General features: G+C 39.4%; 1 protein-coding gene across 1 annotated transcript in view; it reads left to right on the forward strand.

Moving 5' to 3' along the window:
• The window catches only part of chaf1a (chromatin assembly factor 1, subunit A (p150)), a 57,138-nt gene that overhangs the window by 837 nt on the left and 30,849 nt on the right, over positions 1–25,452 (forward strand). The window contains exons 2-8 of the mRNA XM_048252460.1: positions 3,527–3,574; positions 17,680–18,278; positions 18,545–18,595; positions 19,820–20,064; positions 20,503–20,563; positions 23,847–23,915; positions 24,000–24,217. Coding sequence (XP_048108417.1) covers positions 3,527–3,574; positions 17,680–18,278; positions 18,545–18,595; positions 19,820–20,064; positions 20,503–20,563; positions 23,847–23,915; positions 24,000–24,217 — 1,291 coding nt within the window. The remainder of the gene's footprint in view (positions 1–3,526; positions 3,575–17,679; positions 18,279–18,544; positions 18,596–19,819; positions 20,065–20,502; positions 20,564–23,846; positions 23,916–23,999; positions 24,218–25,452) is intronic.

Below are 25,452 nucleotides of genomic sequence, written 5' to 3' on the forward strand. Positions count from 1 at the left end.
TTACAGTTGATGGCTTGCTTGCTAACGTTAATGCTATCTAACGTTAAGACAAATGTTGATAATTAACGTTATTCGCTAACGTTAACAGCAATCCTTGGTTGGTTTTGGCTAGCTAGTAGGCTAGCTTATTTATTGGCTTGCTAGTTAGCTATTATGGTAAACACCCTGGGGTGATTGGTGAGGCATGTTAAGTTTAACTGTTATACAGTTGTTGCGGCTACATGAGGTTATCTTTGACGTCAAATATCTTACGTGACTTTAAAAGGGCAACATGGCAAGACAGTCTTAGTCGATTTGGTTAGATCAGGTATTAATAACTAAGTAAGTTAGCTTAAAGAGTAACCTGGTCGCCTATCAAGAGTTTACTTTATTTGTTAACCTTACCATACAGACCGACCTACCCTAGGTTGACGGTAATGAAGGTGAATTAACGATAAACCTTTATCGCTCTTTGGCGGGAGGGGCAACTATTACAGGCCAGGTAATACTGCTGCTGACACGGGTTTGCCCAATTCGCATAAATGGACAACTGCATGTCAGCTTGTGTTAATGCATTAATAGTCGCACAAGCTGAAGTTTGAAATAAAGTTCACGAACGCAAACAAATGTAAATGCATCTTTACTACAGTTTGCTTTTCATGAAGGTGTTAAGGAATAAATAGAATATAGACATTTCATTCTCTTTTGATTCTGAAGGCTACTGCATATGGCCAACTTGCACATGAACGTTTTTGAGGATTGCAGTAGTCTGAATAATTGTCAATGACTATTTCTATAAGAAGAGAAAATGTCCCATTTTCGAGGGAACAATTCTTCCACTAAAATACCTACCCTTTTTGCATGTTGTGTAATCATTCATAATTGATGACAGTTTAAGCTCATGTCAATCATTTTATATCCATGTCAGCAGATATGCCTTTAAGCTGTCAGAAAAGATGGCAGGGTCCCTTGGGTTTCACACTAAATTCTGATCCTACAATCAGGTGTTTGTTTGGCACTTCTGCCTACTCAGAAATAATGATCTAGTTGATCACGTCAATGTACCAAGGGGTTAGTGGTGTTTGTTGATTATTAAAAACAAATATATTGGCGCAATGTATGATTTCCAGCCGTGTTATTTGCTATTGTGGAACTATTTTTTTTTTAAGATACCTCACAACCACGTATAGACTTCCGCTCAATATTTGAGCCTGAAGCATAGACAGTAAAAGAAGGTCTCGCCGAAAGACTACAACTAAATGTAAACAGCCCCCGTTTCCGGTGGTGCAGTAATATCAACGTGCAATGAGTCTTCCAACAGAAATCAATGGGATTTTACAAAATGCCAAATAAAACATGACAGAAACTGTATTTCGCTACGCTACTTGTTTTGCAACATCAACAAACACCACTAACCACTCGGTCAGTTACAGTTTTGAGAACTTTAAACTTTGTTTTAAGTACATGTTTGTGCATGCCCATAGACAGCCACTCTGAAGTAGTCAAAGGCGATTCAAAACGAGTCAAAGTCGAGACAGGACCCATCGTCAAAATTTCGGTGTCCACCACTCTAGTTCATCCAAAACGAACCAGAAAAGGGACTCCAAGTGCGAAATAACGGAATTATCCTTTAGGCGGTCTTGTGCGTCTCCACGTTTCACGATTGGCCAGCATCATCCCAACACCGACTTGCTCTAGACTTCATCAGTGTAGTAGGCCTAATATTGGTGATTTCGAGACTGTATAGCCTATACAGCAAGGCATAGTTTTTTTCGGCACATGATTTGATCTTTAGAAGGCATTAGGCTATCTCTCGTTCAGCCATCAAGATAATGCATTGCGTTTGGAAAAAGTATCGTTAGCTTCTTTCTGTGAACAGTCTTCTATCCCAAGTTAAACATGGCAAGGTAGCCTGTGCCTAAAAGCTGAAAGTATTCTTGTTATGTGTAAGGCGATACGTGATTTAAGATGTAGCCTGGTGTAGCCTATTTGTTAGCGCGTCTTCCAATCGTGTGTGAGTTCAGTTCCTGCAAGGAAAGTGTAATTTTTTGCGTAGGCTTATGTTGTCGTTTCAACAGTGGAAACATGGTTTAGTTATGTTTTTGTGTGTAATTATGAACACAAATAAAGGGAACATTTTCGTACACACTCAGATTTCCTTACTGAAAAGTAGCAGCCTATCAAAAGTTATGCAAAGTTAGGCCTGTGTGTTAATGATTCACACGGTCAGGATATCGGATGTCACTTTTACAAGTACCCCAGGCATATATTTGAACCTTTTTGAGCTCTTTAGTTATTTAGTTACCTAGGCTACTCGCAAAAGAAGCATTATAGCATGCCCATAACCGGTGTATTGTCATACAGAATGGACACTAGAAAATTCAAAATTGACCGAGGTCCTCCAAAGTCCATTGTGACATAGTAAAAGGGGACGGGGCTTGGGATCGGTCAATTAAGGTAGCTGACTGACACCATAGTTTTCTGCATTTTGAAATAGGGATGCACCGGTACTATTTGTTTTCTAACCAAGTATGAGTATACATTTTTGTTGCCAACTGGCCAATACCAAGTACCGATACTGATATTTCTACCACAAAAACAGGCTAGCATGAAAATGCAATGACTTGAACATTGGTTTTATTTTCCTCACACGCATGTATCGCATTGTCCTATGCAAAGCTGTATCATACCGGTGCTATACTGGTATATCAACCATTGCATAGACTGTTTTTTTTGTAGCACGTGTGACATACATGTTGCACTGTACAGCCCTGTGACTGCTTGTTTTGTGCTCTTTATGGCTGAGCTTGAGCACCAAACCTTTATTATAGCCGAGCCATCATAGCGGTTTTATCCCATGATTCATGTTTGTTCGCCGCTCATGGGCCTCGAACCCGCCACCTTGACACACACACACCGGCATTGGAGACGAACTCTCTAACCACTGAGCTAAAAGCCCAGGCTTCCAACTCAGCGGTTAGAAGCGTTCTTAAGGTTATGGTTGTGAGGATTTACACGGGCAACTAGCACGCTAGCTCAGTCTGCCTCCGTTACACTCATCTCCCTAAATCCTCACTCCCATCCAGGTCACGGCACCAATGTCATAAGGTCGGTTCGTTCGCCGCTCATGGGCCTCGAACCCGCCACCTTGACACACACACACCGGCATTGGAGACGAACTCTCTAACCACTGAGCTAAAAGCCCAGGCTTCCAACTCAGCGGTTAGAAGCGTTCTTAAGGTTAGGGCTGTGAGGATTTACACGGGCAACTACCATACTAGCTCAGTCTGCCTCCGTTACACATGCATACCCAGTAACGTTTGGAAACATGAAACCTGTCTATATGTTGCACTGTACAGCCCAGGAATAACATTATACTAAGATTTTTAACAGTTCCTTTGAAAATATACGATGGCGAAATGTTCTATTATTCCAACTTCAAGGAAAAGGAATGGAATCCTATTTTGTGTGCGGCAACAGCACAAGGTAAAGATATTCCAGACGAAAGTCTAACAATAGTTGTATTCTTTCACAATTTTCTTTTCAGGTATGGATTGTGGTGACAAAAGTAATTCTGCCAAGAGACTTATCCAAGGTAGGTTAAGTCATCGTACACCACAAAATCCTCCAACACCCAGCTTCATGCAAAGGTGGCTTTAATTGCATTTGAACTAGGGCTGGGCAATAAAACGATAGTGATATGTTTCGCAATAGACATGTAATCGATATCAATAAAAATGCGTTCGATAGAACATTCAATAATTAAAAGCAACACGCACCTCCAGCCTTAAGTTGTCCATAAATAAATAGGCTAAATATATCTTGCATTGTAGTTAGTATGTGCAACTCTACTAGAATAGACGATAGAAGTAGGCATCGTACCACAACTTAGACTCTCAATGAGTCCTTGCCCCGTGCACTCTCTCTCTCTCTCCCTCTCAACAGGCGCATCCCTCCTCAGCATGCACATGTAATCCAAACATTCACAATTGTGCAAGACAACTGGCTAAATTGCTATTAAATCCGGTTAGCATCATTAGCACGCTGTACGAATTTGTTCAAAACTGTTGCATTCAAATTGACTGCTAAATTCTAATCATCTCAATCCCGATGCAAATGGAAAAGTATTTTCAAAGACTCACACGGGCCTGTCCCAAGGAGAAAAAGTATTCATTTGAAACTAGTGTTGCACGGTGTATCGATACTTAAAGGTATCACGATGCCTTCACGCAAAAAACGATACGATTTCAGACGTTTTTAGAATCGATACTTTATTAAAATAATAAAGTTCTGTGTGAACTGCTGCTCTCACTGCTCCTTGCACGCATCTAGGCAAGTGGGCGTGTCAAGCAGGCAACTCTGAGTGAGTGAGTGCACAGCCAACGTCAACATAGTTCTTTGCCGACAGTTCTAGGCCTTGTGGATAAAACAAAAGGTGCAGTGAAATCTGCAACTATTTCGGATACATCGCGAATAGTGAAGGCAAGCCATTAGGTACACAGAGGCCCGTTTGTAAAATATGTTTCAAAGTCATTTAAAAGCAGTAGGCTACGCATGGAACTTGGCTAAACACCTTGCAGACATATCCCAACATTTTTAAAGAGTTCAAAAAACGACAGGTTAACGAATATGCTATAGAAAACACGACTACATGGTTAGTGCCAAGTTCTTCTCTTATGTTTTAGTCTAGCCTAAATGAAACGAGTATGGTTCTCTGGGATAAAGCGAACTTTCCTTCATCAATGAATTTTGACGAGACATAACGAGCTGTAATCATAGGGTGCTAACGTGATGAAAGCGCAATGTTCACGCCAGAATAACATTACCATAACTTGTAAACGATCCATTTCATGTTCGGTCAGTACTACTGGTAATATTTGTCATGGCATGTAGACCGCTAATTAAAGCCCACAGACCAAAGCGTGTTGAGTCCTAATAATAATAGCGGCTTATTGTTACAGTACGTGTTAGCAAATCATGTTATCAAAGAAGTAGACGTAATGTAGGAATGCACACAGAAATGGTGTAGGCCTATCTGACGAAGACCTGAGTGGTTGGAACGTCGTACTTGTACACTGGGCACAAAGAAGACTATCCTCACATTTTCCCCTTTGCAACTGTCAAAGAAATCCCATGAACACGGGAAGGCCAGTATATAGCCTATACTGTACATCAGATGGCCTAAAGAATAGCATTCAGTGATTTGCATGCAGTCATTTTAACACTGACCTTGACCTAGTTTGGCTATTTAAAGCTACTTTATTGCCAAAACACAACACAATGTAAATTAACTATAACAAACAATAAAGGACTTAATCACACAAAGTAGGCCTACTATTTTACTGACTATAAAAAAATAATAATTATGTAGTAAGTTTAGAAGTTTAGAACCCAGAATTGACCTGCACACTACAAAAGTGCACCGAATTCAACACAAATGACTCAATACACTTGGAGGAGGTATGAGTCCTTTCTTCTCCAGATATCTTAGGATTTCGCCGTAGTATTGTTTTAGTATCGAGCATCGTGATATTTATGGCAGGTAGCGTATCGAAGTCATAATTTTGGTATCGTGACAACACTATTTGAAACTCAAACACACGTGGGGAAACTGAACAGTCTAACCAGTAGACTATGATAAACTAGCAAATTAAGCTACTTTGTTTACAATATTTCCAGGCTTCAACCAGTGCGGCTCATTCAGACTTATGTGCACATTTATTTATTTTAGTGTTTTTCATGATTGTGTTGCTATTTCTTTTCCCTGTTTGCTTTGATTGATAACTGAGGTGATTCAAATCAGAGGAAGGTTAAGTTTAAAATAAAAGTGTTTAAATTTAACTTTTTTCCCCTTCTGGTCCTTATCGGAAATAGATTTTTTTTTTTCTTTTTTAAATCAATAAGTATCGATATCGACTGATATGAAATACTTATATCGTGATAGAGTTTTCAGCCATATCGCCCAGCCCTAATTTGAACTGTGTTTGGGACAGGGTTCCCACAGGTCATGGAATTTCTGGAATATCATGGAAGCCCTATATCAGGTTATTAGCGTTACTGCTTGTTTGAGTTGATTTGACTTTGTTTAAATTCAATGCTGATTTATTCATCTCTAAAAAAGTTTAGGACTTTGAATTAGAGATGCACCGATAGATCGGCTGGTGACCGGAATTGGCCGATTTTCACGTGATTGGCCATGACATGCTGTATGCCGATTTTATGCCGGTCAAATGCACTCGCCTGCTGCAATTGTAACAACACCCAGCTGAGTTTGGAAAAGTTTGAAGAAGCTAGCAACCAGGCCAACACTCAGGGCTGGACGGGCTACACAGAAAGCGCTAAGGCTATTGAATTTTTCTATGCAGCGAATGCTGTGCTTTGCCATATTGCGTGGAATTTACTAAGCGTCACTTCATAGGCTAAGTAAACATCACTCATCACCGCCCATCCCTACCGCTAATTGTGTTCCTACAGCTGAACCACAAGCGCAGCTGAACGGAGATAACCGATTGCGACATTAAAAAGAATCAAAGTTTAGCGATCATAGGTTACATGATGATAAGATGTCAACAAGCAGCGACATACAGTAGCCCTAGTAGTTCTACTCCACTTAAAAAAAAAAAAAATACTAGAACACTGCATGTAGACTAGGGCTATGCCTAGCAGATTGAGAAGTGGATGTCGTGAAAGTGAACAAACGATAGCCTAAGAAAGGCAAACAAAAGTTAAAGTTGCTTTTGACATTGTAGCCTACAATGAAGAAAACTGATGCTCTGAATACTGAATCAGCTGTCTCTGAAAATTTCTATAGCCTAATTGATGCATTTAACTGGAATTTGGATTTAAGTTTTTTTTTTTACCGCAAAACAGACGTGCACTGTTTTCATATGGTGGAGCACCTAATCGCTATTAGCACGTCTCCTCCCCTGTGTTTGCGTGATAGCCTACTCCCACTACTCACATAATACAGATGCATTGATTTTATCCCACAGGAAAAAACACATATTTTTATTGCTATTAATAAAGAGGGTTGTTTCGTTTCCCTGGCCTGCATGTATTCTGACGCACTGGTCAGGAAAATGAACAGTAGCCTGGCTAGGCTATCGGGGACATTCTAATACGTGTAGGCTATCATCTTAATCTGTGTGTTTCTTTAGACTTTAAGTACTTTGATTTTGGCTATTCAAGTATTTCATCATAGGATGTGCAGAAAGAGGCTGTGAGTGGCTCAAAAAACAACACTAATAAATAACATTAAAAAAATCAGCGTTAATGAATGAATTTAAGAAATGAATCACTTTGCAATATTGCTGTGGAGGAAGAGAATGTTGCTGACCGACTGCGGTCCCAATCCCGTGCGTCTCTTCCAAGATGCGCCCACAGACACTAAAGGCACGCTCTGAAGGCGGACTGGATGCGGGGATACTAAAGATGAAACATGGCAGCTTTGATAGCGCTTGGAAGCACTCTTTGTTGAACTTCCACCATTGAAGCACGCTGTCTGGGTAATTGGAGAGCCAGGAGCTGAGATATTCAGCCATTGCATCATCGATCAGCTTCGGCACTGAAGCAACGGATGCATCGTCTTTCCAGTCTGCGAATCAGTCTGTGCTTTGCTTTTTGGCTGGTGGCTCATCCTCTGCTGTGGCTGGGACCAGGTCAAACTGCATCTTCAACCACATGTCACTGCTTGAACATACCGGTAGTTCACGTTGACAATGGAGAAAACACTTCGCTTAATTCGTTTATGACCGAAATTAAGTTTTGTGCCAACATGTTGTAGAAACGCAACTCACAACACTGCCTTGGTTTTGCACTGTTTTGGTGCAAATCTCCTTTACTTTCTTTGGTTAGGCTATAGTCCGTGATTCTCATTACTAGGCTATCACCATACAAAACGTTTTTGGCCAAGTTTTGCTTTAATCCAACTTACCTTCGTTACTACCAGTCGTTGCTTTTTTCCTACGTCGAATCGCGATTGAGTGCGCATCTAATGTAACAGCGGTGTCTCCACGGAGACATCCACTCTCCATGTTTAATGTTTTGCTGCTGTTGCGAGCAAGCTAATAGGCTACTATCGCTTCTATCAAATTCAAGAGCGTGCAGTAAAACCAGAAAGTTAGACTAGCCAGCCAAGATGCAAAATAACAAATTTCTTCAATCCACTGAATTCATTGGATATAGGAGGAACAGGATGACATTCTAAGAATGCAGTGAGAGAAGGAAAGGTAACATGCCTTAGCCCAGTTGACGTATTGGCTGCAATATGCAAAATATAGCTGTAGCGAACAGGCACAAAAGTAGCCTCCCGTCATACTCCCGTTTTCTTCAAAGGTAGAACGCTACTGACAACTCCATGCATTCTTTTTTTACACCAAATACAAGCTGAAGTGCAAAACAAAAGTACAAGGTGGTTCAGTAGGCCTATTGTGTAATATACTGTTGAAGTAGGTTTACTCTTATTTTTTTTTTTTATTGGTTAAGTGGTCCTTGGTCTGAAAAAGTTTGAGAAACACTGGCCTGTAGCATAACAATGAATTTGAAGATCATGCTAAAAGTTTGCTTGTAAAAAAATAAGTAGGCTTAACCCTCTATACCCCGTAGCGGCCGTCGACGGCCGTTCTATATTCTCCTGTAATGGCGCGGCCGGCCGCAATTCTTAGAGACATCTGCTACAGTATAACCTTCATACATGAAATAATACAGCGTTAGTGGATACATAAACACCAGACTTTTATTTTGACACACTTAAATGGCTAGGTCGCTATTGACATTTCTCCGGTATTTTTGAGTTTAGCCTGTTGACTGACCGGCTGAGGACTTACGGTGCCTCTGGAGTTATGGCTTCTAACAAGCGTCCGCGTCTTTTCTCATTAGATGAGATAGTATTGATGTGCATCCACCATATTTTGATATAAGTGACGATCATATTGATGTAAGAAAATGACAAAATAAAAAAACATGAAAGTGTAATATATTTAACGTTAGCATCCTCCCGTTTGTCATGACTGACTTAGCTGCCTCTATGGCATAAAAAAAATCGTATGGCTGTCACTGTGAAAGTCAGTTTGAGTTTAGCTAGCACCAGCAAAATATAGGCATAATTCAGTGATGGGTCATGGCCTAATTAACAATAAAGTTTATGATAAACCCATGCCAGGTTTATTTGCAGTTATATCTTAACATTACCCCTTTCTGGCATGTACAGTAAAGCCAACATTATCGTTATCCCACTTACAGATAGTTATTGGAAACTACTACTTACGTATGTCTTTCTAAATGAGTTTTTGTTGACTAATAACCAAAGCGGGAACCGTTGTGTTTTCTGCTTATGGATGTCAGGAAAATGTATTTGTATACAAGTAGGCCAATGTCTCGTCATCTTTGTGATTACAAAAAAGCCTGTTAATTTGCTACCTTCACTGATGTAACGTTAGTCTGAGACTCGTAATGTTAGCACAGGATAGGTTGAAGGTTAGTGAACGAGTGCAACAGGTTCATTATCATCAACTGATCAAGTTTAGATAAATTATATAACATGATGTGCATATAAAACAAAACGTAAATCCATGTCAGGTTTAACAGTCCCTGTTCTTGGTGACATGCTTATCAAATGAGTAACGATTTCATGCGCTAGGCTTCTGGCCTACGTTAGTTCATATCCTCATATTTTTTTAGCTGTAAGGCTCACTGTCCAGCTAAATCCCAAATAAGTGCAAGATATGCCAGTCTATTTCAATGAAATCAGTACTCATATAGTATCTTGTTTCCCAGCTTCTAATACAGAAATATGTGAACCATATTTATAACTTTTTGTTAGTGAAAAACTTTGAGACTGTAAGTGAGTAGGCCTATGGCCGTCTATGGGAAACATGAATATATAATTCTTAATGGATCATATATCATTTGAAAGAGCCATTTCTAATCTTTAAACTGAAAGAAACTTACAATTGACACTTTTCATTAGATTTTTAGTTATTCTTGGTTATTTTAAATTGTTTCTCAAATTGCCCTTTTCTCTTAGAATTCCCAGGAATCTGGGGCATTGTTGTAGAATTCCACTGGGGTATAGAGGGTTAAAAACATACCTCTGCATAGTGATATTTCTGAGCTGTCAAAGAGGCAACAGAAGCATCACGGCACATGTTATCGCTAATTAACCCCTTCGCGCCAGATGCTGCATAGCGCAACATTGAATCTCCCGCTGGTTGCTGCGTAGCGCAGTAGGGGTGCATCATCTGCCTTGACATATGCAAATTAATCTGTCCCTATGCTTATTAGGTTCCAATAAGCAAAAAAACATTCCTGGTAAATTTTGAAGTAAATTGGATAATATTTAGGTGGCCCACCATTAACCTTTATGAATGGTCGAAATTGTTGGCAAATTCAGGAAATCACCTCGCAATATGGGGGACTATGGGGGTATATTTCACATTATTTCACTATTATCAATTTGTTAGCCAGTAATTATTTGAATAATAACTGTATTAAGGGCATAAAGCACACAGCTCACTGGATAAACATTGAGTTTCTTTATGTTGTCATACATATTTTGATTTTTGATTTTTTTTTTTTTTTTTTTTTTTTTCTCAGAAAAACATTTTTTTTTTCTATTTTGAATAATATGTTATTTGATAAAAACACCTTAATGTGTATTCTAACACTTGTCTTTTAATCTTTTATTTTAACTGTTGTTGCTATGGTGTTATAAAAATCTCATAATTCCAAATCAGATATAGGCTACATGTGTGGGAATGTTTTGTTTAGTGTAGAGTAGTAGTTGTATCACACAGGAGTACATGAACTTTCTTGCAACATGGCTTGTAGTGGGGAGTGTATTAGTAATGCCAATCCACAGTCTTCAAAATGTACCCTTTCTACAAGACAATCGTCGGATATTTGGTTTGGGCGGTGGCCTTGTTCAGGATGACTCGATTATCACTGGATCTCGTCTTCCAATCTGTCGTCAAGTTCTCAGGTGCTTCATGTGGTATCTTTCGGATGGTTCATCAGAACAAAGTGGATATCGGCAAATATTGTGTGAATGTGAAATGATAATGACTGATCGGATTATAGTATAAACGGCAACTTTCAAATATGATGGGTAGGTATTTTACATCGACTTGGTGGTTGATATTAAATTTTGGTAGACGTTGACAATTTTTAGTATTTTTTCAGAAAACCCTAAGGAAATAAGGTTATTTAGTCTAGAATGCCATAGAATTCTATAGGCATTTTTTAGCAGGCATTTTAGGAGTAAATGGGTTAAGCTGCTCTGACAGGTAGTACGACAGGAGGTAACGTAGGCTACTTGAGTTTGTCCATAAACTGGCTGTGTGTGCAACCATGACATGCCATTTTAACATGCAATAGCTAACATCATAAGTTATGGCAAGTCTCCTGAAAATGCAATTTCAGATAGCCTACCTGCAATTATAATTCTGCCTAATAACAATGAAACTATAGGTATTCATAAATACAGTGATATAGGGTTAGTTCAATTTCATGTTCAAATTTGTCTTATCAGTCAAAAATAGCAATTTAATGTTGTTGACCTGGTTTGGGCATTTTGTTTTATGAGAGAAAGTGGGAGTTGTAAGCCTGAATGGTATGTTTTTGAAGAGAGAAACATTTTAGAATAAAATTAATATATAGTACTTTAAGTGATTGCTTTCTTTTTATAATGATTGCTATTGATATTGTGATAATATCTTTATCGTGATATATTTTGTTATGATAATCATATTCAGAAATGTTGATATTGTGACACCCCTAATTGTAGCCTATATGTTGTAATTATATAAGTCACAACATTGTACATTGTCCACCCTTGAAGGGAAGAAATTGTATTCTGAGAAAAAAAAATCTCATAAAGAAGTAAATATTTTTAATGAAAACATGCTGCTCACAATTATTGGCACCCCCTAGAAAATCTTAACATACAAAACCTAACAAAAGCATTTCCCTATCTAATTTAAACTTTAAGTTAATCAGAGTGTCTGTGAACTTGGTCATTACTTTGTTTTTCACTAAGGTATAAAAAAAAGTGACCCAAAGGCTAAATCCTCTTGTCATTTTTCAACATCAGAAACACAAGAGAATACACTAAATTTAAATAAGAAGAAAGTGTGTTGACATTTGTAAGTCAGGGAATGTCTATAAAAACTAGGGCCTAGAGACGCTTTTTAGGTTAAACGCAGAGGTTTTGCTTCGTCTTGGCTGAGCGTCCAAACGAATCCTGTAAACGCACTGCCCGAAACCGCACTTTTCTGAAACCTGGTCCCAGAGTGGAGAAATCTGAAACCGTAGCCCTTTTGAGTTCGTTTAGACAGCGAAACCGCACATCCTGCTTGCGACATCGATGATGTCATCGCCACACCTCAGCTGCCCTGGACTTGCACTTAACTAGTATTGTTAGGCAATACTATTTCATACATGACATTACCTACGATTACACTCTGTTAAGATAAATATCACAACTGATGCTGTGCAGCGCCGATAGCTTATGACTTGATGGACTAAACACAGTTTTTCCCGGTGTTTTTTATGCATTCTAGCTACTGTGAGTGACGCGAGAGAACTTAAGTTATTAGGAAAGTGCGGTGTAAGTTTATGCTACATTAATTTGTGCGTAGTGCCAGTGTCATTAATTTATTTTACATGTCTTACAACATATATACATGCATTCACAGTCGAGTGAAATCAGATATAAGCATACAACGACGCTTAGAACTCACGTTAAGCCGATGGTAGCACACTGAATGCGAATGCACGATTTGATGCAGGCAAAAGTATTGACTGTTACTAACGAAGGTTTTATAGCAATATTATAAATGTGGCTACAGAATAGCCTAGAACTTGGGTAAGCCTTGCGTTTAGTAGCCTAATTGCGGTGATAGCCAAAACTAATGTGAATCACGGACTATCCTACAACCAAAGAAAGTAAAGGTGATTAGTAGGCCTACCTGTGTTAGCCAAATAAAGGACGGGACTGCACCCTTCACAAACTGTAAAAGTTTTACTGTTGACTACAGTTGACAGTTCACCATCAGTCCACACAAACAATTCTGGTTTCCTTGCACTAGCCATTTCGCCGTAGCCTATTCTGTCTGTTTTTAAAGCGCACGTTTTGCAAGTTTTGGTGAATTTCTGTAAAGACACAGTGCCACCTATAGGCCTGGGGTATGAAGTAACGTGTTGAGTCGTGTTGAGATGGATCCGTTTGGACGCAAATATTCTTGATACGGTTCCAGGGAAGACGGAGGAAAAAAAGATTGGTTTGGTACGTGTGGACTAGGCCCTAGGTACTTTGTTGAAAATGCCTATATTTACAGTTAAACAATGATTTAAAAGATTCTAATCAACTGGAAATGTAGCAAACATGCATGGACAAAGACCCATGGTTATCTTGCCTCCACATACAGTATGGAGGATGGTAAGATAGGCAAAAAATTCCATAAGGACCACTATTGGAGAGTTACAGACAAAGTAGGGCTGGACAATATGGACCAAAACTGATATCCCGATATTTTGGGGCTGATTGGCGATATCGATACGATATTGATATTTCAAACAGAACGAGCGAAGTGCTGGTTTTAATTATATTCATTTCAGACTGCTCTAACAGAGCTGTGCAAAAAGGCATACAGTTGCTCTGAGGGCTGTGCAAATAACAATATTCGGTCGACCCTGATTGGCAACACAGGCCTACAGCTTTACAATAAAGGTAACACAAAACATAGGCTACCGTTAATGGCAACACAGGCCTACATCTTTACAATAAAGGTAACACGAAACATAGGCTACCGTTAAAAGCCAATATAATAAACCAATTGGCATACAGATAGAGCTGTGCAAATAAGAAAAAAGTAGGCTACACAGCACATACCTGTTTTTGTAAATATTTAACTGCACAAGGAGTAGGGCTGGGCGATATGGACCAAAACTGATATCCCTACTGTACAAGGAGTAGGGCTGGGCGATATGGACCAAAACTGATATCCCAATATATTTTGGAGCTGATTGGCTATATATATATATTTTAAACAGAAAGAGCTAAGTGTTTTGTATTCACTCAACCAGCTTTAATTAGAATTATTTCAGACTGCTCTAACACAGCTGTGCAAGAAAGTGTAAACAATAACATAGGCCTACAATAGGCATAGGCTACAGTTGCTCTGATAAAGCTGTGCAAATAACAAAAGACCAAAAGTTGACCCTGACTGACAACGCAAGCCTACATTGTACTGCACAATGCAATATTTTGGGCACAAAAATATTGAAAAACCTGCAGTTTTGTCACACAATACAGTTTTTTTTTACCCGTAAGGGTTTGATAGGGCCTAGATGACAAGCAAGTGTAGCCTATGATGGCCTAGACATGTTGCTATCAACAACAAAAATTGTTTTAAACAATTAGGCTACTTAAACAACGTAACCGAGTCACTCATCAAGAGTGTGATAGACGCTACTGTCGTTTTGTATGCGTTCATTTTTGCATGCTCCGGTTCGTAAGAAAAATCACGATTGAATGGGGTTTCAGGAATCATAAAAAATGATGCTCGCGAGTCCTCGCGTGCATATCCTCTTAATAAAATCAGCGTGTAGGTTGTCTCCCTGAGGACTTTAGATCTGCTACTGTATATCGCTAAACGCAAGCATTCATCAGTGTATTTAAATTAGCTAGGCTATGTACCAAAAATGAAATTTTACCGTGAGTCGAAGAGCTGTAAACAGTGTTGTAACTTAAATCTGCGTGTACAAAACCGCTTGGAGCTCCAGTGGAATTTTGATTTCACAACGAGAATTCTCGGTTTAGCCGTTGATGTGCCGACAGAATAGGCATCAGCACCAACCTCTGATCAAGGTAAACAAAATGTGACTCGGTGTCCGTCATGTTTGAAAGTTTGTAGTGCTGCGAGGGAGAACGTGCACACGCAGGGGTGCAGTTGAGCAGAGCTGCTGCTATCTGAATGGTCTGAACACAGAAGAGCAAGTGGCTTTGATAAAATGGCCCATTATTTGACATAATACCGGTATTACGATATTGTCTCAACTACATATCGTTTTCAAAAATATATCGGTCGTAGTCGTAATACCGATATATCGCCCAGCCCTAAGACAAAGGTGTCATCTTGGGGTCACCAAGTCACCCAAACAATCTTCAAAAGTGACCATACTGCTAATAGCTTATTTAGAGGGCATGCTAGTTAAATGCCTGTCCAGTCATTTAATTACCAATGTAAATGGCAGGAGTTACTGAATGGTACAGTGACTTTGTCTGGAAGTGTTGTCTATTGTCAGATGAAATGAAAATTGCGCTCTTTAGGTGTGTTTGGCGTACATTGAAGAATGACCATAATGAAAAGAACCCCATACCTAATGATAATTATTGTGGTGCTGTTTTTAGTCCCAATGCCTTGGGAATCGGTGCATGGTGTCGCAAACAACAAGAAAAACCTGAACGTTTTCAAATGAAATGTGTCAATCTCTGCCAACATTCTAAACGTTCATGATTGGATCATTTATCAGGTCAATGAACCACGACAAACGTCCAAATCAAGACAAATATGTTTTACTGAACGCAAAATCAAGCTTCGGCCATTGCCATCTCAGTCCCCTGATTTAAACTCCATAGAAAAATAGTGGGGTGAGTCAAAGAGGAGAATGTACAAGTGGACCTAGGAATCTGGACGATCTGGGAAGATTTTGTCTCGGTCTCAAATCTCTTGCTTTGTATTCTCCAACTCTATGGGGTGTCATAGGTGAATATTACAAGCTGTTTTATTGGCAAAGGGAGGCTTAAGAAGGTATTATAAGCAGGGGTGCCAATATTTGTGAGCAACGTGTTTTTGTTAAATATTTATTTCTTTATGATATTTTCCTTTTTCTCAAAACAAATTTGCTTCCCTTCAAGGTTGAATTTTTCCTATTTGTTTTCATTGTGAGATTACAATAAATCAGGTTTTAGTCAACTTTAGCATGAGGTGCCAATAATTCTGGAGGGTACTGTAAATGGGAAAATGTTAGAATTCTTTTGTCACTTTTGGGTGCTATAGGCTAGTTGGAATTGCCCACCTCAATAAACTATGCTAAAGACTCATCTGAGTTACTGCATGCACAGAGATGAGAAGGGTATGCATCATCTTATCTAACTCTGGTGGAGACGGTGAATAGGCTAATTTCCCAAGATGTTGGTGTTTTTCCTTTAAAGTTAAAAACCTGCATAGTGCTGCTTTAAAAATTGTGAAAGGATTGTTGTTGGCATAGAAGATGATTAAATCTGATTAATCTGTTGGGTTGTCGAGGTTAGCACCCTATAATGTTACAGCTGCTTGCCAACAGCGACTACTCATGCAGGGCAAGTATAACTAATAGGCTATTAATGTTATTGACTCTGACACTGATTGTTTGCTCAAACCCAATGTATATGGAAAAGTCTCTTCCAAGATTCAAAAGAGCTTATTCCATAGAGAAATAATATTAGTTTGAAACTTAAACACGCATGGGGAAACTGAACAGTTTAACCAGTAGGTCATGATAAGCTACCCAATTAGACTACTTTAATTCCAATATTTCCTAGTTTCAACCAATTCTGCTGACCGCTGAAGCAGCAAGAGCCAGAAAAGTAGAGCTGTTGTAGAGGAGGACCACAACTAACATGCTGTGGGAGAGCATTTAGTGCAGAGGCAACAGCGGAGATGGACAGCAAACAATGTAAAATTAGGGGAGATGACAGAGAAATGTTCAAGAAAACGGGTCTCATTTCAATCGGCATCAGCAAGCATAGAGACATAGGCACACATCATACTACACAGCGTGTAGGAGGTCTAATGTAATAGTTACAGTAATATCTGCATAATTTTTGCTGTGCATGAATAAATAGTGAAAATTAGTGAATTGTAACACCGTTTTATATAGGGTTGTCACAATTTGGATTTTAAGTCGAAATCAATCGAAATTGCACCTCAATCTTGAACTTCGAACTCAAAAGAAGAATTGACGATGTAGCCCCAATGTCACGTCCAGCATGTATGCCAAGACGCAAAAACATGTACGCTGCGGCGTTAACACTCCTCTAACTTTAGGCTGCAGCTAGTAAGGAAAAAAAATCAACCGACCAAATTTGAAGCCCCTCTTGCTACTCTAAAAATCACCGGTGTGTAAGTACGTGGTCGTTCATTCATGTCAATTAACACTAACTTACTGAACTTAGCAAATGAAAAGATGATTTAGTTACAGTCCAAAAATACTTTGAAGTGCATATTCTATGAACACTAACCTTGGGTCTCTCTCGGAGTGTGCTGAAACAATCAAATCATCATTCTGTGGTGTTTCATTTCACTATGTTCACATTTGGACATTTGAGCCATCTGATAGTGTTAATCTGTCCAAGCCTGTTTCTTATAGCAGGAAGAAACATTATTGCACTAAATCAGAGAAACAAAGGGACTCGAAAGATCAGTCGAGGGCCTGAACAGATCACAGACAGGACCGCAACAAGGATGATTTAGATTAGACTGTTTTTTTTAAATGACATCATAGTACTATGGCCAGTTGAAAAATATTCTTAATACATTTCTGTTTACCCACTATTGGCAGATGGATCAAAAAGTTAATTTTATATCCTGACGTTCTCCTGGGAAAAGTTGAATCAGTGTAAGCAGACTGATTAATTGTAGGTATGCTTATTTCCTTTAGCCCGTCTTCCTTTCAAACGGCTCAATCCTGAACTGAAAGGGAACTTGGGAACAAAGAGAGCAAGAGGTCCCCCCACCTCATACCTTGGAAGTGGAGTTTCTGATGGAGAGAATGATACAAATGACACTTCTCCTCCACAGTGTCTTCGACCAGCCATCGTTAATGGACGTGGGCCATTAGATGGGTTTGTAATTAAAAAAAGGCAACCGCTTTTTTCTCCCTGTGTACCTGTGGCAGTAGTTGACCTAACAGAAGATTCCAATTCCTCTGACACTGTCAAGCAGAAATCAGAGGCTGTACCAGCACCCTCTTCTGCTCCCACAGATGACTGCATATTTTTAAGTGATCAGAATTCTTCACATACCATCAATTCCAACACTTCTGTGCCTGTCACGGAGGAACAGGGTGATGGCCAAGTAGAAGAAAATGACCACATGAAGAATACTGAAATGGAGGAGAATATGCAAGGAGATTTTGAAAATGAATTGAGACATGAGAATGGTTTGCGGTCAGCTGCCTCTTCTAGTTCTCTATCAACTGTGGAGAGCTCACCAGATTCTCACAAGACTGGTCATTGCCTGCCATCATCTTCGATCACAGTAAGTAGTTTAGTAGTTAGGCCAAGGTGCAACTAATCTGGCAAAAAATCAGGTGGTTTGTTGGTAAAATGAAATGCCTCAACTCTTTACTTTGCATTATACTTTCTAAATGATGACCTGTCACTGCCAGTAGGTTCAATTTTAATGTGTAGAATTTTACATCAGCTTTGTGGGTTCAATGGAATTTTCAATTCCAAAGCTCTGAATTATTTTGGGTGCTAGGCTTATATGAATACAAATTTGGTGTCATCTCTTCTGAAATAAAGGAACCTGATGGGGATTCAGAGATGAAAAAGGTGAAAAGAAGCTCTCCTAAGGTAAGGTGGTCAAAGTAAATTCATGTGCCCTTCATTTCATCGGCTAAAATCTGCTTAAAGCGACGCCATTGATCGAATTGATATTTATACCCTTTGTAACCAATATTCAACACTATTTAGCAGATAGATAGATAGATAGATAGATAGATAGATACTTTATTGATCCCCAGGGGAAATTCAAGATGGTACACAATTTGTCAGAATTATTAAATGTGTCATGATCTACCTGATGAACAACGGATAGTGCAATATTTAGCATTTGGGGCAAGCATTGCCTATGTCAGAAACTTTGTTCTCTATATTATAAGTCATTGTAGCATCAAAATGAGTTTGAAGCCTTTATGTTAAGGTCAAAGAACTGCATTGTGTTGTTTTAAAGGATAAATCCGGCAAGTTTTCACACAGAACGGTTTTACCTAGCTCGAGTTGCTACAACCAGCAGCTAACGCAGCCAGGCAGCTACAGCACTACACTTTGGGGGCATGTCCGTGTGCTTCCATTTACATGCCCAGAGAGTGCAGCGTTTTTTTGTACTAACAGTACTCGGTGACCTCAAGAAACGGAGCTCTATGTGAAAACTCACCTGATTTTTCCTTTTAAAGGTCAGTGGATTTGTAGTTGCCATTCTTTTTTTTTTTTTACATTACTGCAATGCAGATTAACAGGACTACAGATTTGGCACAAGTGTGAGGATCCCCAAATTAGTAGGCTTGGCCCTTGTACATAAATTATTTGATCCTTTGATGTCAGCTCCTCCTATCATTGTGAAGCAGATTATAGAGCTCCCTCTAGAGTCGTGATATGTATTTATATTTAACTCATAAGTAAGTAGCAAATAACTTCTCGTGACTTATCCCCCCTGTACACAATGAACATGCTTTTCTTGTGGAGGTGAAGTTTTTGCCTGTTAATCCTATCTCCAAAGAGCTATATCTACTGAAAAAGTAATGTTTCACGATTCTTGCGAAATTTGTCGGGCCGTCGTTCTTGAAGTTGCATGGCTGGTTTTCTCTGTAGCGACTCGCTAAGTCTATGCTGTATAGCTATGTTAGTGAACGATTCACCTATTACAAGTTAGTTTACCATCAAATTGGCTTCGTAAAGGTTATAGTAAGGTGAAAATCTTTCATTGTGTCCCTTTAATACGGAACGTGAGCTACGATTAGACCGTCGTGAAAGGTTAGTTTTACCCTACTGATGTGTTGTTAATATGCTCTCTTACAGAACCTAAAGCAGAGGGAGGAACGGGAACTACAGCGTGCTGAGAGAGAGAAACAGCGGATGGAAGCCAAAGCTGCAAATGAGAAAAAGAAGCTAGAAGCTCGTAGACTGAAGGAAGAGAAGGAGAGAGAGAGGAGGGAGAGGAAAGAAAAAGAAGAGAGGGAAAAGCGAGAAAAAAAGGAAAAAGATGAGAAGGAAAAGGCAGAAAAGTTAAGAGCAAAGGAAGAACAACGCAAGTCTAAGCAAGAGTGGGTACCTTTCATTTTTTTAATGTTTCTCTGTTCTGCATACCTGATTACATTAAATGTATTCATTTGACAGACATGTTTATTCAAAGCGACTTACAGCAATAGAATAACATTTAAGCTATTAACCTTTAAGCATTTTAACTTTTAAGCTACAGTTTCAGCAGTAGAAAAACATTTAAGCTACAGAGAATAGCAGAGAATATAAAATGGTGATTGAGCTCATCTGTGGTTGTCTTGTTAGATTTACACACCAATCATAATTACTTGTCACAGAGTTATGCTTGTAGAAGTGATGGAATATCAGTTATCAGTTCAGGGAGACTGAGGAAGAGCTGGTTCAAGGACCCATGTACTAAATGTTTATTAGCTTGAATAATAAAAGCCTGTAATAAAAAGCTTAGTCTTAACCTATAATATTTTTGTTTTATTATACCTCAGGGCAAAAGAAGAAGAAAAAAGAAAGAAGGTGGAGGAGAAACGGATGAAGGAGGAAAAGGATGTGCGTTGAGTTCAGATCCAGCAATAGTCTGGAGTGGGATTGAAAAATCAGTAATATTTTATTTAATTGGGGCAGCCGTGTTTGACTATTTCTGAACTGTGAAACAAATATGCTTTGTGGTTGTGAACTTATTGCAGTATCATCAGAACTATTCCACCTGTGTGTGGATGGTTAAAATGATAAAGTGCAAAATAGTTTAGGCTACAGCTGAAATATTTTCATCCCTAGATAAAAAAATAAGCAAGTCTAACCACTGAATTTCTTTTCAAACTGCACCAGATTGATCCTATACCTAGAGCGGCAAAAGCCAATGTGGGCCTATTTTACCGATATATTAACTGATATATTTCCCATTTCTTATACAAACAAGAACATCTCGAGAGATGCGAATAACACACACACACACAGATAGACAGATGTTCCTGCAATTTATAGATAGATAATGGTCAGGGATGATCAGGGTTACATCCATTGTCTGGCGTTATAATTGATTTGCCTCGGGTGTACTGTGGAGTGGGCAAGACTGTTTTTAGTGGCAGGCTAATACATACTGTTGACTTGCGCTAGCCTAGCACCTGCAAACTCTGCAACTAGAAGGACTGGAAGAAACGTGTTAAACGGTCTCCACTGATAAATATCACACTTGCTAACTTGGAAATGAGATCCTATGTAAGGCTGGATGATAAATCAATTTAATCGATTAATTTGAATTTGACATTGGTCGATTTATTTGAATGAAAATTGTTTTTCTCTTTCATTTCCACCACTGATGCGCTCCCCTTGGGCTCCTGTATTTCAGAGTGAGCTCAGCCCTCCCACCGCTTCCAATCCCAGTACCCACAACAACATGGCAGCAAACAGGGAAGAGCTCGTTCCCAGGAGAGACACAGTGTCATCAGTTGTTTGAAATTAGCTCGGTTTTGCGGAATTTACAAAGCCCCGCTGCAAAATGTGTTTAAAGGCTGTTGCTAACAAAGGTAGCAGCATGACACATTTATTGCAGCACCTCAAACAGAAATATGCAGTCAAATGAGAGCTGCTGCTCTCTACGAAATGACCGCGGCGGCACAAACACCTGCCAAAACCACTATCGTAGAAACCTTTTCGAACTGTATCCCGTGTGATAATGCTTTCCTTAGACTATACGGAGTTTTACTGTGTGGGACACCTAGATTGCATTGACTATGTAAGGCAATCCTAGCAGTTTTAAGTCTGAGTCAGTCTTTTTCCAGTCTTGATGTGACGACAATATCAAACATGTTTCAAAAAGTCTTTTAGTCTTGTCTCATGCAAGTAGTGGCGTGGGCAATATATCAAAACCATAGTGAGCTCTCTTCAGCACCAAACAGGAAGGGACAAAGTGGTTACAGCCGTAGCCTATATGATTTTATTATTTAGTCTCTTAGAAATTATTAGTAGGTTATTCCAGGTGACAGAACAACTCAATGACCTGCCCGTAAATGCTTCTACGGATCTAAACACTTCACCTGCTCATTCTACGTGATCTATTTTGTTGTGACGTCCCCTATGGACAATGGAGGCAGGCATTCTCAAACTGTTTATCCTTTTTCCCTTTTTATACCCGAGTTCATACCTGGGGCCTGTACTATGAAGGGAGCTTAACCTACCCAGATGTAACCCAGGGTTACTTTGTTAAACTGGGGTTGACAACCTGGTTATCTTAAGTGGTGTTAATCGGTACTATGACGCTGATTATAAAGTTGATTTGTTGAGCCGGGGTTAACCTAATTGGAGTTTATGCGCGTTCACATAAAAGGGGCGGGTTGCAGCGCAAGTCACCACTTTCAATGATTACGCGATTACCTTATTTTACGGATGAGGAATGCACAATTATGACAAGTTATGAGGAATTAAAACCCACTCTACGACAAAAATCAAATATATCGGCAGTGAACAAAGCAAGGCTGTTGGCAACGTATTGCGGATCGGGTAGCCTAAATGCCTAAAAGTAAAGGTTTATTCCCACATGTTCTTCAAAGATGTCTTACGAATTAGTAGCTTGCGGAATGTCTGAAACGAGTTGAAATAATTAAACAGCCTATTTTGAGTTCATAGAAAGGCCTACAGATGCAACCCAATTCAGAAGTGGGCATATAGATTACAGTAATAAGGATAATTGAATGTTTAAGTAGCCCCCATTGACTGATTTAGTGTATGCCTAATCCTGTGAACATTTCAGATGCAACACCATTGCGAAACGCACATGGCAGCAGGTGAAAATGAAACACAAAAACATTCAGAATAGTAGGTTTATATAGTTATAGCTTGCATTAATATTTCTTAATTATGAAAACATGTAGGCCTAGCTTATAGCCTTCACATGGCTTCTGTTTTACAGCTAACAAGAAAAAGGTGTCTTTGAACACTACTGTAGGAGGAAAGGCACCAGAGTGTTTTACAGTAGCAGAAGAGTTGGCCATCGCAAATAATAGTGGAAGGCTGATTATGGAGGGGGTTGAGGGAGGCATTCGGTCGGATTCTGGTGCTGTGGAAATGTGTAGCCTTTATGTGCAGGGTACAGTAATATGACATTCAATTCAACAAGTTTGTTAAAATGGTGATTTTTATTTATTAGGCCTGCTGTAGGCTATGTCCGATTTATTTTAGGCTATTCTGTTCAGCATACTGTAGGCCTGTGTCCAATTTATTTTCGGACATACAGTATTCTTGCATCACTGATGAATGTCCACGTACGGGCATTGCTATGAGACGTCTTCCTAGATCATCTGACAAAGATAATGAATTCCCTTGGCTGACAATCTATATCTTTATAGAGAATATCGTCCGGGTAGGCTATATATATTTTCTGGCGGTCTCTAAAACCCCTCGCCCTGCGAAGAGAGTCCCTCACTATTTTTGCGCTCCAATGTCGTATGGATCATCCAGGTACGCCGACATGTCTCGGGAGAAATTGTTAGTGGAGTGGTAGTACTTATAAAGGATGTTGTTAACGGAAACCTCGGGTTAACCAAGAACATAACCTGGTCGGAGCAGGTTTGAGATGCAGCAACAATTGCCATGGCAGCATACCTCGGTTAAAACCTATCCACCTTTCGTAGTACTGGTTAATCAGGAAGTTACGCCAGTTACACGTGATCAAGTTACTCTCGAAGTTACCCAGATAAGCCAGTAACCCCGCTTCGTAGTACAGGCCCCTGGTCAACCTCATAGGTTGGACAAGACTTCCAGACAACACAATTTCATGGCATGTAGTCTTTTTTCCCCCTTTTTTAATTTTGAAAATATGTTCTCTTGTTTTCAGAGGATTAAAGCAGAGAAAGCAGAGATCACACGCTTCTTGCAGAAGCCCAAGACTCAGCTTGCCCCAAAGGTTACATTTCATAGAGTTGTTTCATTGTTTTTATATATTTTGTATTAATAACAGAACAAATCTCAGACATCATCTCTCTTTCAGACGCTTGCCTCCGCTTGCGGCAAATTTGCCCCATTCGAGATCAAAGAAAACATGTGTTTGGCGCCAGTGTGTCGGGTGCAGTGCGAGAATGCAGTTTTAGAGCAACTAGACCAATACCTGGCTAAGCCAGACAGGAGCATCACTTGGTTGAAGGAATTGACGTGGCGGAAGCCACGTTGCTGTGGTCCAACGGAACCTAAACACCAAGATCCAGAAAGGTAGGACTTTGCTTAGAGCATCACAACTTTCCCACTTTCATGTAAGTTTTGTCTGTAAAAAAAAACCCCTCAAGACCTTAAAATATATAATTAATAAACATTAAACTGCTGCTGTTGCAAGAAAGTTGTGAAAGCCATCTAGGAGTTAAAAGTCTAATCATTTTCCTTTTAAAGGGTTCAGTAATGTTATACCAAAAGTTCTTCTCAAGGGGAAATGTGCATACACACAACATGATTTTAAAAATGTAGTGATGGTTAGTTAGTTAGTTGAGTTACTAGCTTTTCCTATTATTATACCTCTGCCATTGGCGTCTATAGCAGCCCATAGAACGCATGGGTAAAAAGTGCTGAAATTTGGCGGAAAGTTTTGGGACATTTTACTGACCACTCACTCATTTACGGACCTCTAAACCTAGCCGTCTTGCACCACCAATGGGTCAAACGGGTTTCAAAATGTGAAAATTGAACCGCTGATTCAGACATCCCATGATCACACTTACCAATTTACAAAACTCTAGCACCTCCAATGGACCTCTGCCATATTGGATTTAGTCCAAACTCTACAAAAAGTTTTAGCGGTCACAAATTTCATCCGATTTTCACGGAACTTGGCGGAGAGGATCTTTAGACCGCACAAACGATACTTATTTACTACTTCGCAGATTTTTCAATTTCAAGTTAATTTGCCAGTGAAAGCCAATCAAATATGGTGACGAAGCCGCCAAACAGGAAGTGGGCTAACGCAACGCTTTTGAGTTAAGGTGACCAAACTTGATAACAATAGTCAGGACACTGTCCCAATCACTCACAGCAATTTTCCTGCATATACATTGGGGACACTAGCGCCACCACAAGTTCAATATTGGGCATGCATTTATGTGTATGATTCTTGACTCTTTTGTCTGATTTTCACAATTGAGGTAGCGTCTGAATCCTTGGACCATTGACCACTGGATCCATTGACCCCTATCGCGTCAATTTTCTGCCATATTCAATCTCCGCCATACTGGATTTGATCTAAACTATGAAAAGTTGCAGCGGTCACAAATTTCATCCAATTTTCACGGAACTTAGTGGAGATTATCTTCAGACCGAGACGCACAAATGATACTTGTCAGATTTTTTAATTTCAAGTTTATTTGAGTTTGAAAGCAAATCAAATATGGCGACAAAGCCGCCAAACAGGAAGTGAACTCGTATGACAGCAAGGCTTTGATGTATGAAGCAGGGATGCA

Source organism: Alosa alosa, chromosome 9 (genome assembly GCF_017589495.1).
Source record: "Alosa alosa isolate M-15738 ecotype Scorff River chromosome 9, AALO_Geno_1.1, whole genome shotgun sequence".
Taxonomy (NCBI): Eukaryota; Metazoa; Chordata; class Actinopteri; order Clupeiformes; family Clupeidae; genus Alosa; species Alosa alosa.